The 18597-nt window shown below is 42.6% G+C and overlaps 1 protein-coding gene across 3 annotated transcripts in view; it reads right to left on the bottom strand.

Moving 5' to 3' along the window:
• Positions 1-18597, bottom strand: part of INTS9 (integrator complex subunit 9) — a 148002-nt gene that overhangs the window by 9485 nt on the left and 119920 nt on the right. For all 3 annotated transcript variants that reach the window (XM_008249049.4, XM_070068217.1, XM_051842540.2), the window contains 4 exons: positions 17507-17567; positions 8754-8925; positions 5943-6067; positions 3739-3906 (listed from right to left, as the gene is read on the bottom strand). In XM_008249049.4, coding sequence (XP_008247271.1) covers positions 3739-3906; positions 5943-6067; positions 8754-8925; positions 17507-17567 — 526 coding nt within the window. The remainder of the gene's footprint in view (positions 1-3738; positions 3907-5942; positions 6068-8753; positions 8926-17506; positions 17568-18597) is intronic.

Here is an 18597-nt window from a genome sequence, read left to right as displayed (position 1 = left end):
CGGGTGCCCGTTCACATCCCAGTTGCTCCACTTTGGATACAGCTCCCTGCCTATGGCTGGGGAAGAGTAGTGGAAGATGACCCAAAGTGTCTGGGCCCCTGCCACCCACATGGGAGTCTCAGATGAAACTCCCATCTCCAACCTGGCCCATCCCTGGCCATTGCAATTGTCTGGAGAATGAACCAGCATATACAAGATCTTCCTGTCTCTCCATCTCTCTGTAACTTTGACTTTCAAACACATAAATAAATACGTAAATCCTTGAAAACAAAACAAAATTGGAGATTCTAAAATCTCTTTAGTGACGCAATATACATACTGTTACGTGAAAACAACAGTATATGAGGCATAGTTCCACGGCATGCACACACACACACACACACACACACAAGTGAACAGACAAGGTAATACACCAACATTTTATCAGTAGTTATCTCTGGTATTGGAACTGGAACTCATTTCTGCTTTTGTCTTTATATTATCTGCATATAATGGACTTATATTATTATTTTAAAATGAGTTAATATTTTAAAACTCCTAGTTTTAATTTCTAATAAACCAACAGATATAACCCACATACACAAAAGCTCCTTAATGTTCTAATTTTTAGGGAGTCCTAAGACCAAAACATTTGAGAACTGCTGTCCTTGAGTTCAGAAACCTAAACCTAGGCCTTCAATCCCAGCCACTGGAAAACACCAGACAGAAGGGGCTGATGCGGTAGCACAATAAAACACCAGGATCAAATACCAGACAGAAGTGATCTAGAGGCACTGCGTCAGTGCCTTTCACAGTAAGACGAGCAAAGCATGGAGAAAATGAAAATCCAAGTTATGAAAAACAAATGAAATAACCATAAAGTTAGAATTGGGGATGGTTAGCTCCACTTCTGTTTCAAAAACAAAAACAGAATCTCACCCTTCTTGGAGTGTGAAACCAATTTTCATCTTTCATTCATCCAAAATAGTTTTTATTAACAAGGCCAAATGACTGAAACAAAACAGAAACACTCCAGTGTAGGCCACATTAACCTGATGGATGGGCCAACTCGAAAGCTACAGCAGACAGGCACCATTTCAGTTCTTGCACGAGGCTTTGGGAGGACACTGGAAGGGAGACTTGGCTGCATTGCAGGAAGACTGAACTACCTCACTCAGCAGTGAGCTCTACGGAGAGAAACAGAAGCCAGGTGTGCAGCCAAAATAACAGAACTTAAGAGGCTGAATTCCCAAGCTCCAACTAGAAATTAGTATTTTTCCCTTTTAAAGAATTATAAGACCTCCCTTCTTTTGGTCATGCACCCTTGTTGCCCTGTGGGCCTTCAGGCTGCCCGCTCTCTGCTTTCCGGCCTGCACGCTTGCTCCCTGTGGCTCGCTCCTAGACTGCTCTCTGCCTGGTGTGGATCCAACTTAGCTTCTAGACCTCTTTCTCCCCTAAATAAAGCCCTCACTTTCCTGCGCATTTCTCTCACTGAATAAAAAGCTTAAAAACTTTAAAAAAAATGTAAAGACCATAAACATCCAAATGATCTTCAAACAAGTCAACTTGAGAAGCTACACATATCTTTCTTCTAGTTTATTGCCTAACCTGCTTTGACTTTAAAAAATTCTTTTTTATAAAAAAGATTTATATATTTATTTGAAAGGCAGAGCTACAGAGATAGAGGGAAAGACAGAGAGATCTTCCATCCACTGGTTTACTCCCCAAATGACCACAACAGCTGGGGCTGGACCAGGATGAAGCCAGGAGCTTTGTCTGGGTCTCCCACATGGGTGGCAGGGACCCAAATATTTGACCATCTTTCAGAGCTTTCCCAGGCACCTCACAGGGAGCTAGCTAGACTGCAGCACAGCAGCCAGAACTCAAACTGGCACACACATGGGATGTCCGCATTGCAGGCGGCTGCTTAACTTGCTGAGCCACAATGCCAGCTCCTTAACCCTTTCAGAAAAAAAATTATAACCAATTAATAAAGCTTAAAGTAAAAGAAATTAGAATTAATATCTTTGCTTTGAAATTATAATTTGGTATAAACCAGTGACTAAACTACAAATGCCTCTTTAGAAAAACTGTCTTCAACAGCTGAATTCCCCCTTGAAGGATGAAGACTTAGCACAAGTGACCGTGAGCAGAATGTGCTTTCAGACTCTGCAGAGTCGCTGGACGTCTCTGCCAATGCATCCAGGAAGCTCCCCTGCAGGCCACTGGCCTTGTTCTTGCCTGTCTCCCCCACATCTGCAGCCCTCCAGCCTGCACTCACTCGGTCTCCCTATACACTGGTTGCCGACAGCAGTCATATGGGAGAGTTCCCTTTCAAGGAACCAAGAACAAGACAAGAATGGTTATAAATTATCTACTTTTATTTGCCATTATAAAAATCAGGATTCCTTGCATTTAAAAAACATCTGTTGGTTTGGTGGCTCAGTTTTACATAAATTAATTCCTGATGTTGGTTTGGATCTCCTTTATCTATTGCTTTTCTGGTTAATTCTGGAAAGGACTAGGAGTACTAGAAACTGGCTTCCTACTGACAGCACCAGGGTTCTCCAGGGGCCTTTGGTGGGGCCACTAAGAGAGTGTCATTCAGGAGGTGAGACCATAGATCCAGGGTCTGACTGCCATGTGAATCTCAAACTCCAAAAAGAATTTGGGGCACACTGATTCTTTTTTTTTTTTTTTTTTTTTTGACAGGCAGAGTGGACATGAGAGAGAGAGACAGAGAGAAAGGTCTTCCTTTGCCGTTGGTTCACCCTCCAATGGCCGCCGCGGCCAGCGCGCTGCGGCCGGCGCACCGCGCTGATCCGATGGCAGGAGCCAGGAGCCAGGTGCTTTTCCTGGTCTCCCATGGGGTGCAGGGCCCAAGCACTTGGGCCATCCTCCACTGCACTCCCTGGCCACAGCAGAGAGCTGGCCTGGAAGAGGGGCAACCGGGACAGAATCCGGCGCCCCAACCGGGACTAGAACCCGGTGTGCCGGCGCCGCTAGGCGGAGGATTAGCCTAGTGAGCCGCGGCGCCGGCCGGGGCACACTGATTCTAACAATACATTATCCTTTTTATTTTGTGTCTGCTCAAAACATGTTCAAGTTGTCTCAAGAGGCAAAAGGAAGCCAGAGGAGCCTCCTACTGTCTTCTCCTCCGTCCTCATCTCAGGAGAGCTTGCTCACCTTCCTTACCCCAGACAAGTCACTTGAGCTCAGAGACCTTCCCTGTCCTGCATGTCCCATGTGCCTTGTACTTTGTCTCTACTCACGCAGAAGCTGAGATTTTACATAACTACAAAATACTTCGACTTTGACGGAACAAAACCTGTAAGTTGTACTAAAGTGGATATAAATAAGATCTACAGTCCATCTTTTTGGGTTATTCTCCTCTCTGAACTCAGTGAGATTTGACTCACTCATGAGGTCCTGCAAAGACGAGGAAAACCACTTTTTCCTGAGGCAGCTAGGGACAGGGCTGGCATCCGTGTTTCCTGCGTCAAGGCTCTGGCGTGTGGCCTGGCCTCGCGGCTCACTCTGCTGCACACTGACCTGGGAGAGGTCCTGAGTTTTCACAGCTGGCATTTCCTTATTTGAAAAATCAGAAAGCCCTGGGATGTCACTCCTCATCCCAGTTACTTGCTTGTGGGTCTTTGGTTCATTCATATTTGACACAAACCCAAAAGAAAGCGACCTCTTGGTCATTTTCATCAAGAGATTCAAACACAAAATTCAAGTTAAACCTGAGAGACAGCTCACCTCTGGCATGATTTCGATCTTCTCGTACCGACGTTTGAAGGGCAGGGCAAGGACCTCGGCCCGCCGATAGGACATGGCCGGGGGCTGGCAGTCGATCATGAGGTCCATCCTGTGGGACTGGGCTGGGGGTGGCTGGGTGTACTGCTCAGGACAGACCACGTGCAGGGGCTGGAGAAACAGCAGAACAGGGTCACGGCAAAAGGCAGGGAAGCAGAGGAGGCTGCAGTGCAGAGCAGCCAGGTCAGAGGGCTGGTTCCTCTCTCACTCTGGCTTCCTGATGGCTCAGACTCACTGTTTTCACGCCACCTCGAACTCTCGTCCTCTCAAACCCAACCAACCAGTGAGCAGATGGATGTGTGTGTGTACGTGTGTATATGAGGGGAGCAGAATAAAAACTTCAAGGAAAACCCCTGAACTGCCAGTCATACTGATGAGTGAAGGATTTATTGCCTCAGTTTGCTTTTATTTTTTCTACTCTACAAAGTAATTTCCATGGTAACATCCATGTGTTTACTCTTAGCTGGTCTGTCTCTAGGCTCCTTTAGGGCACAACTGTTGGATGCTCCTGGCTGGCTAGCAAGGGTTGGAACTCTTCGTGCTAGTGTGTAGTTCTCGTTTAAAGTTTCTTCTGGAAGTAGGCCAACTGGTATTAGGTGGTAGGCACTGGTTATGTCCCATGCTCAGCTCTGCATGACAATGAATCAGAGTTAGGAAATTTTAGACAAAATGTCTTTTTTGTCATCTTCAAAGAAAAAAAATTAGCAAACCAATGTTTACTTCAGACAAGTACCACACAACTGAAAACTAATGTTGGAAGTCCACAGGTCACTGTATTGTTCCTGTGTTTATTACTTAAGAGTTTGAACCAAGCCACAAGGTCCTTAAAGAGTAAGGTTTTCCACCAGGTTAAGCTTGCTGGATATAAAATAGCACTTGCTCCTTAGGACTCGTACGTCTTTTGCTAGTCTTCCTGACTTGGCTATTGTTTCAGAGTCTCCTCCCTCCACAATCATGGCCTAACAGCTTCTTCCAGGGTTTCTGCTCCTAAAGCGGAGACCAGATGGCCTCCAGGTTCAAATGTTAGCACATGACCAGAGGGGTGGGAAGAGCATCCGGTTAGTTTATTGACTGGGATTTGAAGTTACTGAGTAATGAAAACAAGCTATAAATTATTTCTCCCAGTACAGTGATGAGCACACAGTGGGGTGTAAAATCATTCCAGCTAGGCCAAAGCTGGCTACAGAAAAATATTCTTCCCTGTACAGCAAGTAATTAGTGATTACCAGAATCCATTCTCCCCACCTTCCTCAGGCTCTTTAGCTTTTCAGCTATTTTTAGTTACCTTATTTTATATAAGGGCCTCTTGTCTTGGGGTCAAAATTCTGTGAAGAGGAGGAAAGAGAACTTCTCATCTAGGCCAAAAAATGGAAGGAGACCGTCACGCCTCTCTGAATGACTAGGTGAGGAGGCAAGAGGTAGCGCCAGGGCATCCTTGGAAACAATGAGGCTATAGAAAACCAGGAATTCTCCTCTCTGTTCTAAGCTGGCTTCCTTGCTGATTCCCACAGCCTGCCCACTCCCAGTCGCCGGGAAGCTCACCAGGTGAGGAGTAACTGGCCTGCGGCAGTGCCTTTGTCTCCCTCCTCTGGCTTTCTCTTTCTGCGCAGAGAGCCTTCCTTTCCTTCCTTTTATCTACTACTTCACCCCAACTACTTCCTCCCTGTCTGTATGGAAGAAGATGCAAAATGAGCCAAGAACAACAACAAAACTCAAACTGAAAAAAAAAAAAAAACCCAACATGTGATGCTAGACCTTGCTACACTATACTGCCTGTCAGCTCAGTGAAACATGTTTCTAGAATGACTTTTTTGAGGAATGGAAGGAAGATGGATAGTTTTTTTTTTTTTTTTTTTTTTTTTTAGTGGACAAAGATGGTCCTCAACAAAAATAATAGACTCTTTATGCTTTCTTTCCCTTTCCTTTTTGATTTCTTTCGAATGGAAATTTTCTTCAGGGTGTAAAGGTCAGTAGGTGACTTTTAAGTTTGAAGGGTAATGAGTGCACGTCCCAGCATTCTGCAGACATTTGAGAGAAGAGGGAGACAAGAACCTGAGTGCAGCTAGACACCCGTCCACTCACACCACAGAAGCACACACTCCACAGTGACTTAACCACACAAACACACAAGCAGTTTCCTTCAGTACCTGCACTTCTTTAAGCAATTTAGACACCTGGATGAAATTCAGCCGTGTGTCGATGGGGCAGTATATGCATTTCATGGCCAAGGGCTGGTAGGGAGCCAGTGCTTCCAGGTAGGAGAAGTCCGGTTCTAAGCAAAGTACAAAAAGGAATTTCAAAATGCAAGCAAGGCTGATGAAGTCAGGGCCAAGCAGATGGGCAGCACAGTGAATAAGTCAGTGAGTCCTGTGCAGCGACGGGAGGAAAGGAGTTCCAAATAAGGAGAGAGGCGGGATGGACCTGCACGTATAGGTTCAACATTTCCAGCCCGGAGAAGCAGATGAATGAGGGGATACACAAGTACATGGAGGAGAAGGCAAAGCTCTTATGTACAGCAACTAAATATAAAACAAATGATGACTTTCAAAAAAAATCCCACTTGGTAATCATCACAGTAATAATTTAGTCAGATGAGAATCATCAATAAATACTAAAAATGTAGATAAAAATTTGAGGAACAAGAGAATATTTACATTCTCAAAGTGTTCCCTACAAAATACTGCTTAAATACAAAGAAAAACAATGACTTCACAGTGTGGAGCACAGCCTGGCACAGACCACGTGACTCACATCATGTCATGTGCCCAAAGTCAACACTCAGATGTGAGATAAATCAGCATCATGGCCCCCTGCTGACAGGACACACCTAAGAGGCAACAGACTAGACTCTGAGCCCACATCACACAGGCTTCTGCTAGGACTATTCCATTCCTCCTGCAAGCCCAGCACAGTAACTTCGCCAGTGTCTCAGAACACCTGACAGAACTTCCAGATACTGGGGTTACCACCTCCAGTAGATATTTCCTTAAAAATACCCAGAACCACCTCCACCCCTCCTCCCCACAATGAGGCAAGAACAGGCCACCCACAACTGGCTCCCTTTTCTCATGTACAGTCAACATAGCACAAACAGAAAAGGTGGCTTGAAACTTCTTTCTGTCTCACGCTATTGGATGTCAGGAGTGACAAAGCTCCTGGTCTGGAAGCCTAACAAGCCAGTTTAAATGTAAGTTCATTACCCAGAGTTTTGTCACAAATGATTTTATAATCCTTGATTTCTAAAGAAAAATTTACTACAGAAAAATTAACACTGAAGTCAACCCCTCTTATTGTACCCATGTCAGTACCGTAGCCATTGTCAACCAGAGAGTCACAACTCATTCAAAGAAGCAGGAAAGATCAACTGCAAACAACGTTCTCTTGTTAGTAAACTTCTGGCAATGGTGAATAAACGTCCCATGGCCTGACTTCCTTTGCATTTACCCAAAGCCGGCCTGAGAAGAGAAAGCCTGTGCCTGATGACTGGGAGCTCTCCCAGCACTTTCAGCTCAGCTGTGATATTAGTAGGAGGTGGCTAGGCCATGGTGGCCTTCTGTTGGGCGATTTCACAGAACACCAACATCAAACAAGCCCAGTTAGTGGCCACAATGGACCCAGACTAGGAAGACCTCTTGGTAATCATGACTGAACACAAACCATCACATGGTCTCAACCACAAAACAGGCAAACACTACCTACACTATCCTGAACGCCAGTCTTCTTCTGTTCTAGATAGGAATCACTGAAAAGCCCAACTGTAGAATTTCTTACAGTTCCTACTTTAGAACGAAGGCCCAGATCCACTAACCACCTCAAGTCACTTTACCACCCCAGATCTTACAGGAAGGTCTTTTGATCATGTTTATACCCATAGTAAGTGTTCCTCTCAAGGCGATGGGGCCAGCAACCCAACTCTGACTACAGATGTGTCCCTGGTCTAGGGAGGAGAAAGCTGTCTAAATTCCATGGGAGGCACCTTACTAGGTGCTCTCATATAGCACTTTATAGTAAGTGCCCCAGGGCAACCCAAGGAGCTGGTGATCAACAGTAAAGGAGGGTGAGGCTTGCTGAGGGGAGCTGGCTTAATTACAGAATACAGCAAGTTGGGTTGAACTTTTTTACTTGTAAGATTTTGAAAATCAATGCTGTCTGAAGACTTTACATTGCTAAAATGTAATAGTGATTAAAGAACATCCCTACTTGACCTTATTAAAGGATTTGTTTGTCCTGAGTGGTTTGTCTCCAAGAAAAAAACTGCAAGACAAAGAAAGACAAAGACCCATGTGGATAAACAGTTTCAAAAGGTTAAAACAAATCTGACTACTGGAATTTTAGTAGTACTTGAAATGACTCATGAAATCCTATCAAAAAGCTGTTCAGTAGAATTCCATCTCAGGGAAAAATCTTCAAAAACAGAAATAGGAGCCTATGTTGAGGTGGAGCAGGGTAAACTGCTGCTTGCAATAACAGCATCCCATTGTGGAGTGCCAGTTTGAGCCCCAGCTGCTCTGCCTAATGAACCAGCCTCCTATTAGAGTGCCTGGGAAGGCAGCAGATCATGGCCCAGGTACTTGGGCTCCTGCCACTCATGTGGAAGGCCAGGATGGAGTTCTTGGCTCCTGGCTTTGGCCTGATCCAGCCATGGTTGTTGAGGCCATTTGGGTAATGAACCAATGGATGAAAGATCTCTCTTTCTCTGTCACTCTTTCAGAAAAACAAAGAAACAAAAAAAAAAACCCACAGAAATAAAAGCTGTGTTCAATACACAGTTATCTAACAGGCCATGTTGCTTTACTCTCTTTTCCTTATAAGTTTCTCATTCTTTGGTACATACAAGAGAATCAGGTTCATGTCTATGCCTTAGATTATGATGAAACCCTTCCTGGGTCCCATGTGGAAAGACCACCATGGTCCCAGTGGAAAGAAAAAGCAGGGTTTTGGTTGTTTTTGAAATTTACCTGTGAATATAACAGTATTGAGACTAGATTTTCCCCAGAGCTCCATGAAATGGACCACGTCGCCAAACCGGAGGGAAGGGTGCCCGGTGAACACCACACACGGCTGCCTGAAATCATTGCTGAAGTCTCCATGGATGCTGGGGTAGTGCTTCAGCTTGTTGGTCTGAATGAGCTAGAAGACATAAGAAAAGAAGAAGAGATGTTAGTCTGCCTAAAGGAAGAACCAAAGCCCAAGGGGGTATGTACAGCTGAATTAAACACATCACCAGAAACAAGAAGACAGAGGATGAGAGACAGTATCTGCAACAGACACACCTCAGAGAGGACCATCACTCAAAGTTTACAAACTCTTCAACTCAGCAAGAAAGCAAAGAACTCAATTTAAAAACAGGCAAAAGGCCTGAATAGACACCTCATCAAAGAAGATATGTAGATGCAAACCAGCATCATACACCACTAGGGAAATGCAAATTAAAACAATAAGATAGATGCTACTAATCACTTAATCACATGACCAAAATCCAAACATCAACACAACTGATGTTGGTGAGGATGTGGAAAAACAAGAACCCTCGCTTATTGCTCGTGGGAATGCAAAATGGTACGGCTACTTTGGAAAAAACAGTATGGTGGTTTCTTACAGAACTAAACATGCTTTTTTCATATACTCCACATATCATACTACTACTTGGTACTTACCCAAAGAAATTAAAAACTTATGTTCACTACAACATCTGCACAGACATTTCCAGCAGCTTTATCCATTAACTGCACTAACTTGGAAACAATCAAGATGCCATTTAGCAGGTGAATAGATACACTGTGGTACACCAAGGCAATGGAATATTATTCAGAAGTACAAGGTGATGGGCTATCAAGCTCTGAAAATATACGAAAGAACCTATTACTAAGTGAAAGATGAAATCTGAGAAGGCTACATACTAATAAAACTTCAGTGAAATGACCTTTTGGAAAAGGCAGAACTATGGAGACAGTAAAGAGGCCAGCGGTTGCCAGGGGCTGGGGCAGGGGAGGGATGATTAGGCAGAGCACAAAGGATTTCAGGCTGGGGAATCTATCTGTATGCTACTTTTTTTTACATTTTTCTTTTTTTGACAGGCAGAGTTAGACAGTGAGTGAGAGAGAGAGAGGGAGAGACAGACAGACAGACAGACAAAGGTCTTCCTTCTGTTGGTTCACCCCCACCAAATGGCTGCTCCAGCTGGCGCGCTACACCGATCCGAAGCCAGGAGCCAGGTGCCTCCTCCTGTTCTCCCATGCAGGTGCAGGGCCCAAGCACTTGGGCCATCGTCCACTGCACTCCCGGGCCATAGCAGAGAGCTGGCCTGGAAGAGGAGCAACCGGGACAGAACTGGCGCCCCAACCAGGACTAGAACCCGGGGTGCCGGCGCCGCAGGTGGAGGATTAGCAAAGTGAGCTGCGGCGCCGGCCTATCTGCATGCTATTGTGATGAATCCATGTCATTATACATTTGCCCAAATCCACAGAATGCACAACACCAAGAATGAACTCTAATGCAAACTGTGAGACTTATGGGTGTACTTGTCCAAGTTCACCAGTGTAATAAAAGTACCACCTGGCATGGTTGTGGATTCTGGAGGAGGCTCTGTGTGTGCAAGAAGGTCGTATACAGGAACTCTGTGTACTTTCTGCTCATTTTTGCAGTGAACCTAAAACTGCCCTAAAAAATAAAGCCCCACACAGATATTCCTTGACGTTCAATGGAGTTATATCCTGAAAAACTATCTTTATGTCAAAAACATACTTAATACACCCAACCTCCCAAACATCCCAGCATAGCAGCACAATACAGGAGATACAGACCATTTGGGAGCTACAGGCTCACTGCTGCCCTGGCATGGCCAGACGGTATTGTACTGCATTTTGCTAGCTCAGGAAAAGATCAAAACTCAAAGTATGCTTTCTACTGAATATCACAACCACTGCAAAGTCAAAATATCTAAGGTGAACCATCACAGGTTGGGAACTGTCTGTACAAAGTCATTCAAATTAGCCAAAGTTTTCATTTAACAATGTGACTTTTGGAACAGATGAGAAAGGCAAGTCCTTTTAACATTGACAGACTTCCAGAAACTTGTTTCATAGCTTCCTGACACTGCCAGCTTGGCCTGAAGTCCTCAGTATCATGCATTGTTTAGAATACAATTAACTTTCCCAACATTTGCGAATCACCAGGTCCTGGCAACAATAAATACATTCCTCACATGAGAAGCTGTTGACTAGTACAGGAAATCCTCCTGAGAAGTCAGAGCTGTGTTAAGTTACTATGGCAACTTAGCAAAGACAAAGACCACACTGGCTTTCAGAGAAAGTTGGGAGATTTTTTTTCCCTCAGGACAGAGAGAGCTGTATTAAGAAGTAGGCCAAACACCACCTCAAATTTGTCTCTAGGGTGTGTATTTTTTAATTTACTTGTATGTTTATTTCAGACAGATATAGATGGGGGGGTGGAGGGAGGCGGGAAAGGAAGGAGAGTTGGGGAGAGGGAGAGGGAGAGAGAGAGAGAGAGAGAGAGAGAATGAATGAATGAATATCCTATCCTCTGGTTCATTCCCCAAATGTCTGTGATGGCTGGGGCTGGTGTAGGCTGAAGCTAGGAACTCAACCCCCGTCTTCCACATGGGTGGCAAAGACTTCACTTCTTCCCAGGGTGAGCATCAGCAGGAAGCTAGAATCAGGAGTGGAGCTGGGACTTGAACACAGGCACTCTGATATGGGATATAGGCATCCCAACCAGCAGCTTAACCACTAAGATATGTGCTCACCTCCCCTAAAACCAAAAGAGTTTTTGATCAATGCTAGGTGACACACTCCCAGTGTCAGGCCTGTTTCATGATAACACCATAAACAGTTATAACCACAGATGGCATCTGTGACACTGCTCAGGAACTGCCTGCTGGCTAAACCCTGTGCCTGCCTCCTCACTTCAGCAACAAAAAGTCAGATGAAAAACACCAGACTTCATAGACCCTACGTATCAATGAGGTCGAAGCAGCACTGCCCTGAGATAATATATTTAATGGATAAAGAAATGGTCTGTGACATGGCTTAATCCTGTTAGCAACCCAGGGGGACCAGTCAGCAACTTCAAGTTCAAATAAAGTCATCCCAATAGTGAGGATGTGGCTAGAGTGGGTGAGCCCCAAATAGAAGGCAAATTCTATTCATTTTAGAATTTTATCTTTAGTTAGAGAGACGTGAGTTTATCAGGAAGATGGAAGTACTACCCTGGAGATTTTAATCAGTTGTTACATGCTTGGGTGGGATATTAATAGTAAACTTGGAGTGAACAGTGGATTCTGACTTTTTTTCCCAGCTGTACTACAGTCTTTACGAAGTTCATGGAAAATGTACAGTAAGAGAAAAATTTATGCATGGATTAAAAAAATTTTACACCCAAATAAACATTTTTAAATCAAATTTTCCATAAACTTTTTTTTATAACCTGTGTGGCCAAACTCATTAGTCATCCCAGTTAAGTGGGTAAGAGGCTGTCTACAGGAGTAAGTCTACTATACCCACAGATGTCAAGAAGATGAATGGGATTCTAACAATAGCAGCAGGCCTTTGTACACTCAAGTCCCTTTTTTAGGCACTACCAATCGTTTCTGTAGCTCTACTGATCAATGAATTGAAATTAAGATAAATTCATATTTTTTTCAACCAGCTCTACTTTTCTGGCTGATTTAACTACATTTGACCACTGGAAAAGACGCTGTAGGGCAGGAATTCTGTATGGTAATTTGTAATCAGTGCTAAGAGCAAACCCATATTTTCTTATGGACACTGTTAACTATACTGAAGGTCTACCTTTTTTTTTTTTTTTTTTTTTTTGACAGGCAGAGTGGACAGTGAGAGAGAGAGAGAGAGAAAGGTCTTCCTTTTACCGTTGGTTTACCCTCCAACGGCCACTGTGGCCGGCACCCTGTGGCCGGCACACCGCGCTGATCCAAAGCCAGGAGCCAAGTGTTTCTCCTGGTCTCCTATGCGGGTGCAGGGCCCAAGCACTTGGGCCATCTTCCACTGCACTCCCGGGCCACAGCAGAGAGCTGGACTGGAAGAGGGGCAACCAGGACAGAATCCGCCCCCCCCGAGCGGGACTAAAACCCGGTGTGCCAGCGCCACAGGCAGAGGATTAGCCTATTGAGCCACAGCGCCAGCCTGATGGTCTACCTTAATAATGACAAGTGTATTTCAGTAACCCTGATGGTACCACTATGGTCTATTTGTATTCCTAACCATAAATGGGACAAGGTCATCTATGACATACAAGTATGTGTGTGTGTAAGCATATGGTAACTCTCTTAGAAAAAACAAGTTCTAACGAAAGCCTAGCTGTTACTACAGGAGAGGAAAACAGACTTTTAATGCAAAGTCCACCAAAAAATATGTTTGTCACATTCAATTGTGTGACATTAATTTTACTGTGGTAATGACATAGCTTACAAAAATTCTGGCTGCTATAATATTACTGAATATGAGGACAGAAAACAACCTTCTTTATAACTTTCCATCCAGTATTCTGGTTTGTAAAAGACTTGTCCTTCAGAGTAGGAAAATAGCAGTTAAAATAATTAGCAGGACATTTTGTTGCAATTTACTCTGTGTCAGTTAATTGTGAAACAAACAAAACCAGTAAATCCCTAAATATACACATCTGCACAACATGATCTCAGTGAACGAGGCTCTACCTGATGAAGAGATATAAATTAGACTATCACAGAACTTAGTCCATGAGTGAGATAGTCATAGTCAACATGGTTATATTACAAAATAGCGTGACCATTAAAATCAAGAAATTAACACTGATAAGAGACTTATTCCTCCGTATCTGAAAGGGAATGGTTCTAAGATCACTCTGCAGTTATCAAAATTGGAGATGCTCAAGTCCCTTACATCAATGGTGTGGTATTTGCACAGAGCCTACGCACAGCCTCCCCTATACTTGATATCATCTCCAGATTACTTATAATACCTAATCAAATATAAATGCTATGGAAATAGTTGCTATACTATATTGTATTGATTATTGGTCACTGATTATTATCTGATGGACAGAGCTCCAGTCTGCTGGCTCATTTCCCATATTATTAAAAGAGTGAGGACTGGGCCAGGCGGAAGCTGGGAATCTGGAACTCCCATGAGAGTGGCAGGAACCCAATTACTTGAGTCATCATCACTTTTCCCTGAGTGTACATCAGCAGGAATCTGCAGTCAGGAGCCGGAACAGGGTATCAACCCCTGACACTCTGACAGAGTACACAGGTGTCTCTAAGGGAATATAAATATTCAGTACATACAAAAATTCTTTTCCTGTATATTTTTAATCCAGTTAGTTGAATCACAGAACCCAGTGATACAGGAGGACAACTGTTCTGCAGTTCATTGGTGTACCCCATTCCAACTTGACCAGCTTAATCACTGCCTTTACTAGCAAACAAGTAAACAAAAAGCTTTTCTTCTGTTCCTAGACCCAGCCCACAGTCACAGGGTGAATCTAACTGTCACATCTCTTCATTCTCTTAGCAGGTCCTTAGTCTTCCCTTGTCCTCTTAGTCTTTGACATTTTTGAAAAGTTCAGGGTAAGTTACTTTGCAGAAGGTCCCTGAACTTCAGTCTGATTGCTGTCTTCTCATTTAGGTGACATATATTTATCAAAACTATCAGAAATTACACTGTGCTTTCTCAAAAATTCATATAAGAGGCACATGTTGATTAGTCCAATTATTGGTGATGTTGATTTTGATCACAGGTGTATCAGGTTTGCCCAAACTGAGGGGACTATTTCTTTCCTGCAATAAGAATTTTGTGGGGGCATATCTTGAGGCATACTTGGGCATACCAAGTTCTGCTTAAAATGTTCTTCTTCTGGTTTTAGCACCCACTGGTGATTCTTGCAGGAATAAATTCTTACTATGATGACTGCTAAATGATGGTTTCCTCTTCTTTTTTTGAAAATTAAATTATTTATTGGAAGGTAGTTTTACAGACTAAGGGAAAGACTACAGAGAAAGGGAGAGACAGAAAGGTCTTCCACTTACTGGTTGACTACCATATGGCCATAACAGCCGCAGCTGGGCCAATCTGAAGTCAGGAGCTTCTTCTGGGTCTCCCACATGAGTGCAGGGGCCTGAACACACTGCTTTCCCATGCCATAAGCAGAGAGCTGGTAGGAAGGAAGAGGAGCAGCCAGGACACAAACTGGCACCCATGTGGGATGCTGGCGTCAAAGGGGAAGGCTTAGCCTTCTACACCACAGCACTGGTCCTTCTATGAGTCTTTTCTGTGTTAATTATGTGGCATTCTAGTGAATAAAGAGCTTCTCCTCCTCTCTCATTTACCTCTTTATCTCACTATGGACTCAAGAGTTTGTCATTCTACGGGTCATAGTCATAGTTATTCTGATATTCTGGTGACCTCATTTGTGGCCATTTGACATGCTCCCATTGTTTTCTGAGCCTCATTTTATATTTTCTGAAGAGGCCTGGTTCCTTTTAGTAGAGAATGATATTTACAAAGATCCATGTGCTAGATGTGTTCACTGGCTAGTGGAGTGTTAATGCTTCAGAGTCTCTTGGTGGACAGAGCCAGGAAAAGATATATATGAACTTATATGTGTATTTGTGTACAAATACACACACAACTACATTTCTTTCTGTGTCTATCTACACAGATTTAAAACCTGAGTTCATACCAATACAACCAATTCAATATAATCCAACACAAAAGGATTAACTCTTTCCATATCATTAACTCTCTTTATTTCTTGTTACTTTTTTTTTTTTAAAGATTTATTCTATTTATCAAAAGTCAGAATTACAAGGAGAGAGGGAGAGATAGAGAAATCTTCCATCCACTGGTTCACTCCCCATATGGCCACAGCAGCCAGGACTGAGCCAGACTGAAGCCAGGAGCCTCTCCCAGGCTTCCCGTGTGGGTAAAAGGGCCCAAAGACTTAGGCCTTCCTCTGCTGCTTTTCCAGGTGCATTAACAGTGAACTGGATAGGAAATGGAGCAGCCAGGACTCAAACTGGAGCTCATATGGGATGCTAGCGCGTTAGGTGGTGGCTTAACCCGTTAAACCTTAATGCTGGCCCCCATACACTTTTTTTTATAATGAACACATGAACAAACCTATTCACACATCAAGAAACAAAAGCATTACTAGCTCTTTAGAAATCTGTGTTTCCTCCTAATCATTACTATCCCACCCTCACCTAAGGATAAATATTATCCTGGCTTCTTATGATTCATGTTTTTAAACTTTTACATACATAATATTACATAGGTTAGTTTGTCATGTTTTTAAATTTTTACATAAATAATGTCACACTATATGTATTCTTTTATATCTGGCTTTGTCCTTTCACACTGTTTGTGAACTTCATCTACACTGTTGCATTGGGGTTTGTTTATTCTCATTGCCCACCTTCAGTTTTTGTTTTTCTATTTGTAATACTTCTATTCACACTTACTCTCACTGATGTAAGGTATTCCACTGTGAGAATGTACTACAAAATCTATCCCACTGCAGGCCAGCATTTGGGCATGTATTCTTATTATTACCAAGAATTCCATGATGCCTGTGCACTTCTGTTCAATACATACCTTTAGGAACAAAACTGCTGAGGCACTGAGTATACCATACAGCTTTGGCAGACATTGCCAGACTTCTGAAGTGTCCAAATCTGATAACATTAAGTTCATTACAGTATGTTCATATTATGCTATGGAATATTAGGCAGCAGAAATAATAATATGAATCACAAAGAAAAGTATCCACAATACACCATTTGGTTAAAAAACCAAATGGAAACAAGCCTGGACATTCAGCTACATAAAAACTTTTATCACTAAGTATAATACCTAGTGAAATAAGCCAGTCCCCAAAAGACAAATATCATGTTTTCCCTCATCTGTGATAACTAATACAGTGCAAAAAATGTAATGTAGATGAGTGAAATCAACATTTTGAGATCTGATTATTGTTTAGAGTCCTTGTCTCTACTGTTGAGGAATAGTTATTTTTTCTTCTTCTTACTATTTGTTGAACTGTCAACTTGGTGGAAGGTTAAACTTATGGTTATAAAATAAACTGAAAACATGTCACTGTAAAAAATAAAAGAGTAAGAAAAGAAGGAGGAGAGAGTGTGGGAGCATGGGCGGGATGGAGAGTACACTGGGAAGTATCACTATGCTCCTAACTCTGTACATAAGAAATACATGAAATTTGGTCACCTTATATAAATAAAAAAATATTTAAAAAACAAAACAAACAAACCAAAAAAACCCATTTATCAGTTCTCTGAGGGGAGGGGAATTTTTTTTCTTTCTTTTAAACAGAACTATTTTCATCTTTAAAAATTTGTCAAGAAACACTTATATATATGATTATATAACTAACTGGAAAAAACCTTTGATGATAGGTTAATGTATTACTCCAAAAAGCTAGCAGTAGACATTAGAATAAAGTTTCTCACTCAGTCCCTAGAACAGAGGGAGGTTACAGACGGTGTAGACATCACAGTACTATCATACTAACAGAAGGAGAAATGATGCTTTAGTCAGAGTATTTTACTGTACCTTACCTGGGAAGCAATGGATGCATAAATTTGCATAGGGGTATTTTTCACTTACTGACCCACTGTCCCCATTCACACTGAGTTATATGCATTTCCTTTCTACCCTGACCCAATAATTCTATTTCTTACCTCTGCATGAGGAAAAGGTGGTTCTGGGAGATACACCTTACTCTGTTTGTTGTGACAAAGCCTTTAAAGAGGAAAAACAGAGAAGCACGTTAAGAAGGCCATACTGTTGCATTTGGTGCCACCTAATGGCAGCAGCACAAGTAACACAGTTTATTTAAACATTTTCAGCCAGTGAAACTCACTGTCAATTAAAAACCAGTCCCTACGCAGCACTCAGGACACAGGGTTTTTGTGTGCAATTTTTTAACCTTTGAAATTCCCAACACATTTCCTTTTTTAAAAAAATAAACTTGTTATGCATAAAGTCAAGAAATTAACATTAACATATTACAATTAACTAAATTCCAAACTTTATTCAGATTTCACCAGTGTTTCCACTCATTTTTTTTTTTTTTTACTATTCCAGGGTCCAATCCAAGATGTTATATTGAATACTGTTGCTATCAGGTTTTTTTTTTTAAAGATTTATTTATTTATTTGAGAGGTAGAATCACAGAGAGAGGGAGAGACAGAGAGAGAAATCTTCCATCTGCTGGTTCACTCCCCAGATGGCCACGATGGCTGGAGCTGCATGGGTCCAAAGCCAGGAGCCAGGAACTTCCTCCAGGTCTCCCATGCAGGTACAGGGACCCAAGGACCCGGGCTATCCTCTACTGCTTTCCCAGGCCATAGCAGAGATGGATTGGAAGTGGAGCAGCCGAGACTCGAACTGGTACCCACATGAGATGTCGGCACTGCAGGTGGTAGCTTCACTCGCTACACCAAAGGGCTGGCCCCGTCATCTGTTTTGAGGGGAAAACCTTTACCTTTTTCAGAGACATGGCTCTATGTGCACATGCACTGTTTCATTAACAGCAGAGCTGCCAACTCTAACTATGGCGACTGTTTCAGGTAATCTACGATTTTTCCTAGTCAGATACAGGTCTACAATATATAGAAGTCTGGACAAAAGAAATGTGGCAAAAAAGCCTGCAACTTAGAAATCAACGTATATGAGTTTTATACACGTATGACTTTGAAGAATTAGAAAAAATGCATATACATTGATGTAGTTTGTTAGAACCTACTTTTAAGAATTCTAACAAAATATC

The sequence above is a fragment of the Oryctolagus cuniculus genome, chromosome 2 (genome assembly GCF_964237555.1).
Source record: "Oryctolagus cuniculus chromosome 2, mOryCun1.1, whole genome shotgun sequence".
NCBI lineage: Eukaryota > Metazoa > Chordata > Mammalia > Lagomorpha > Leporidae > Oryctolagus > Oryctolagus cuniculus.
The sequence above is the reverse complement of the archived record's forward strand: the minus strand, read 5'-3'. Positions and strand labels throughout refer to the sequence as shown.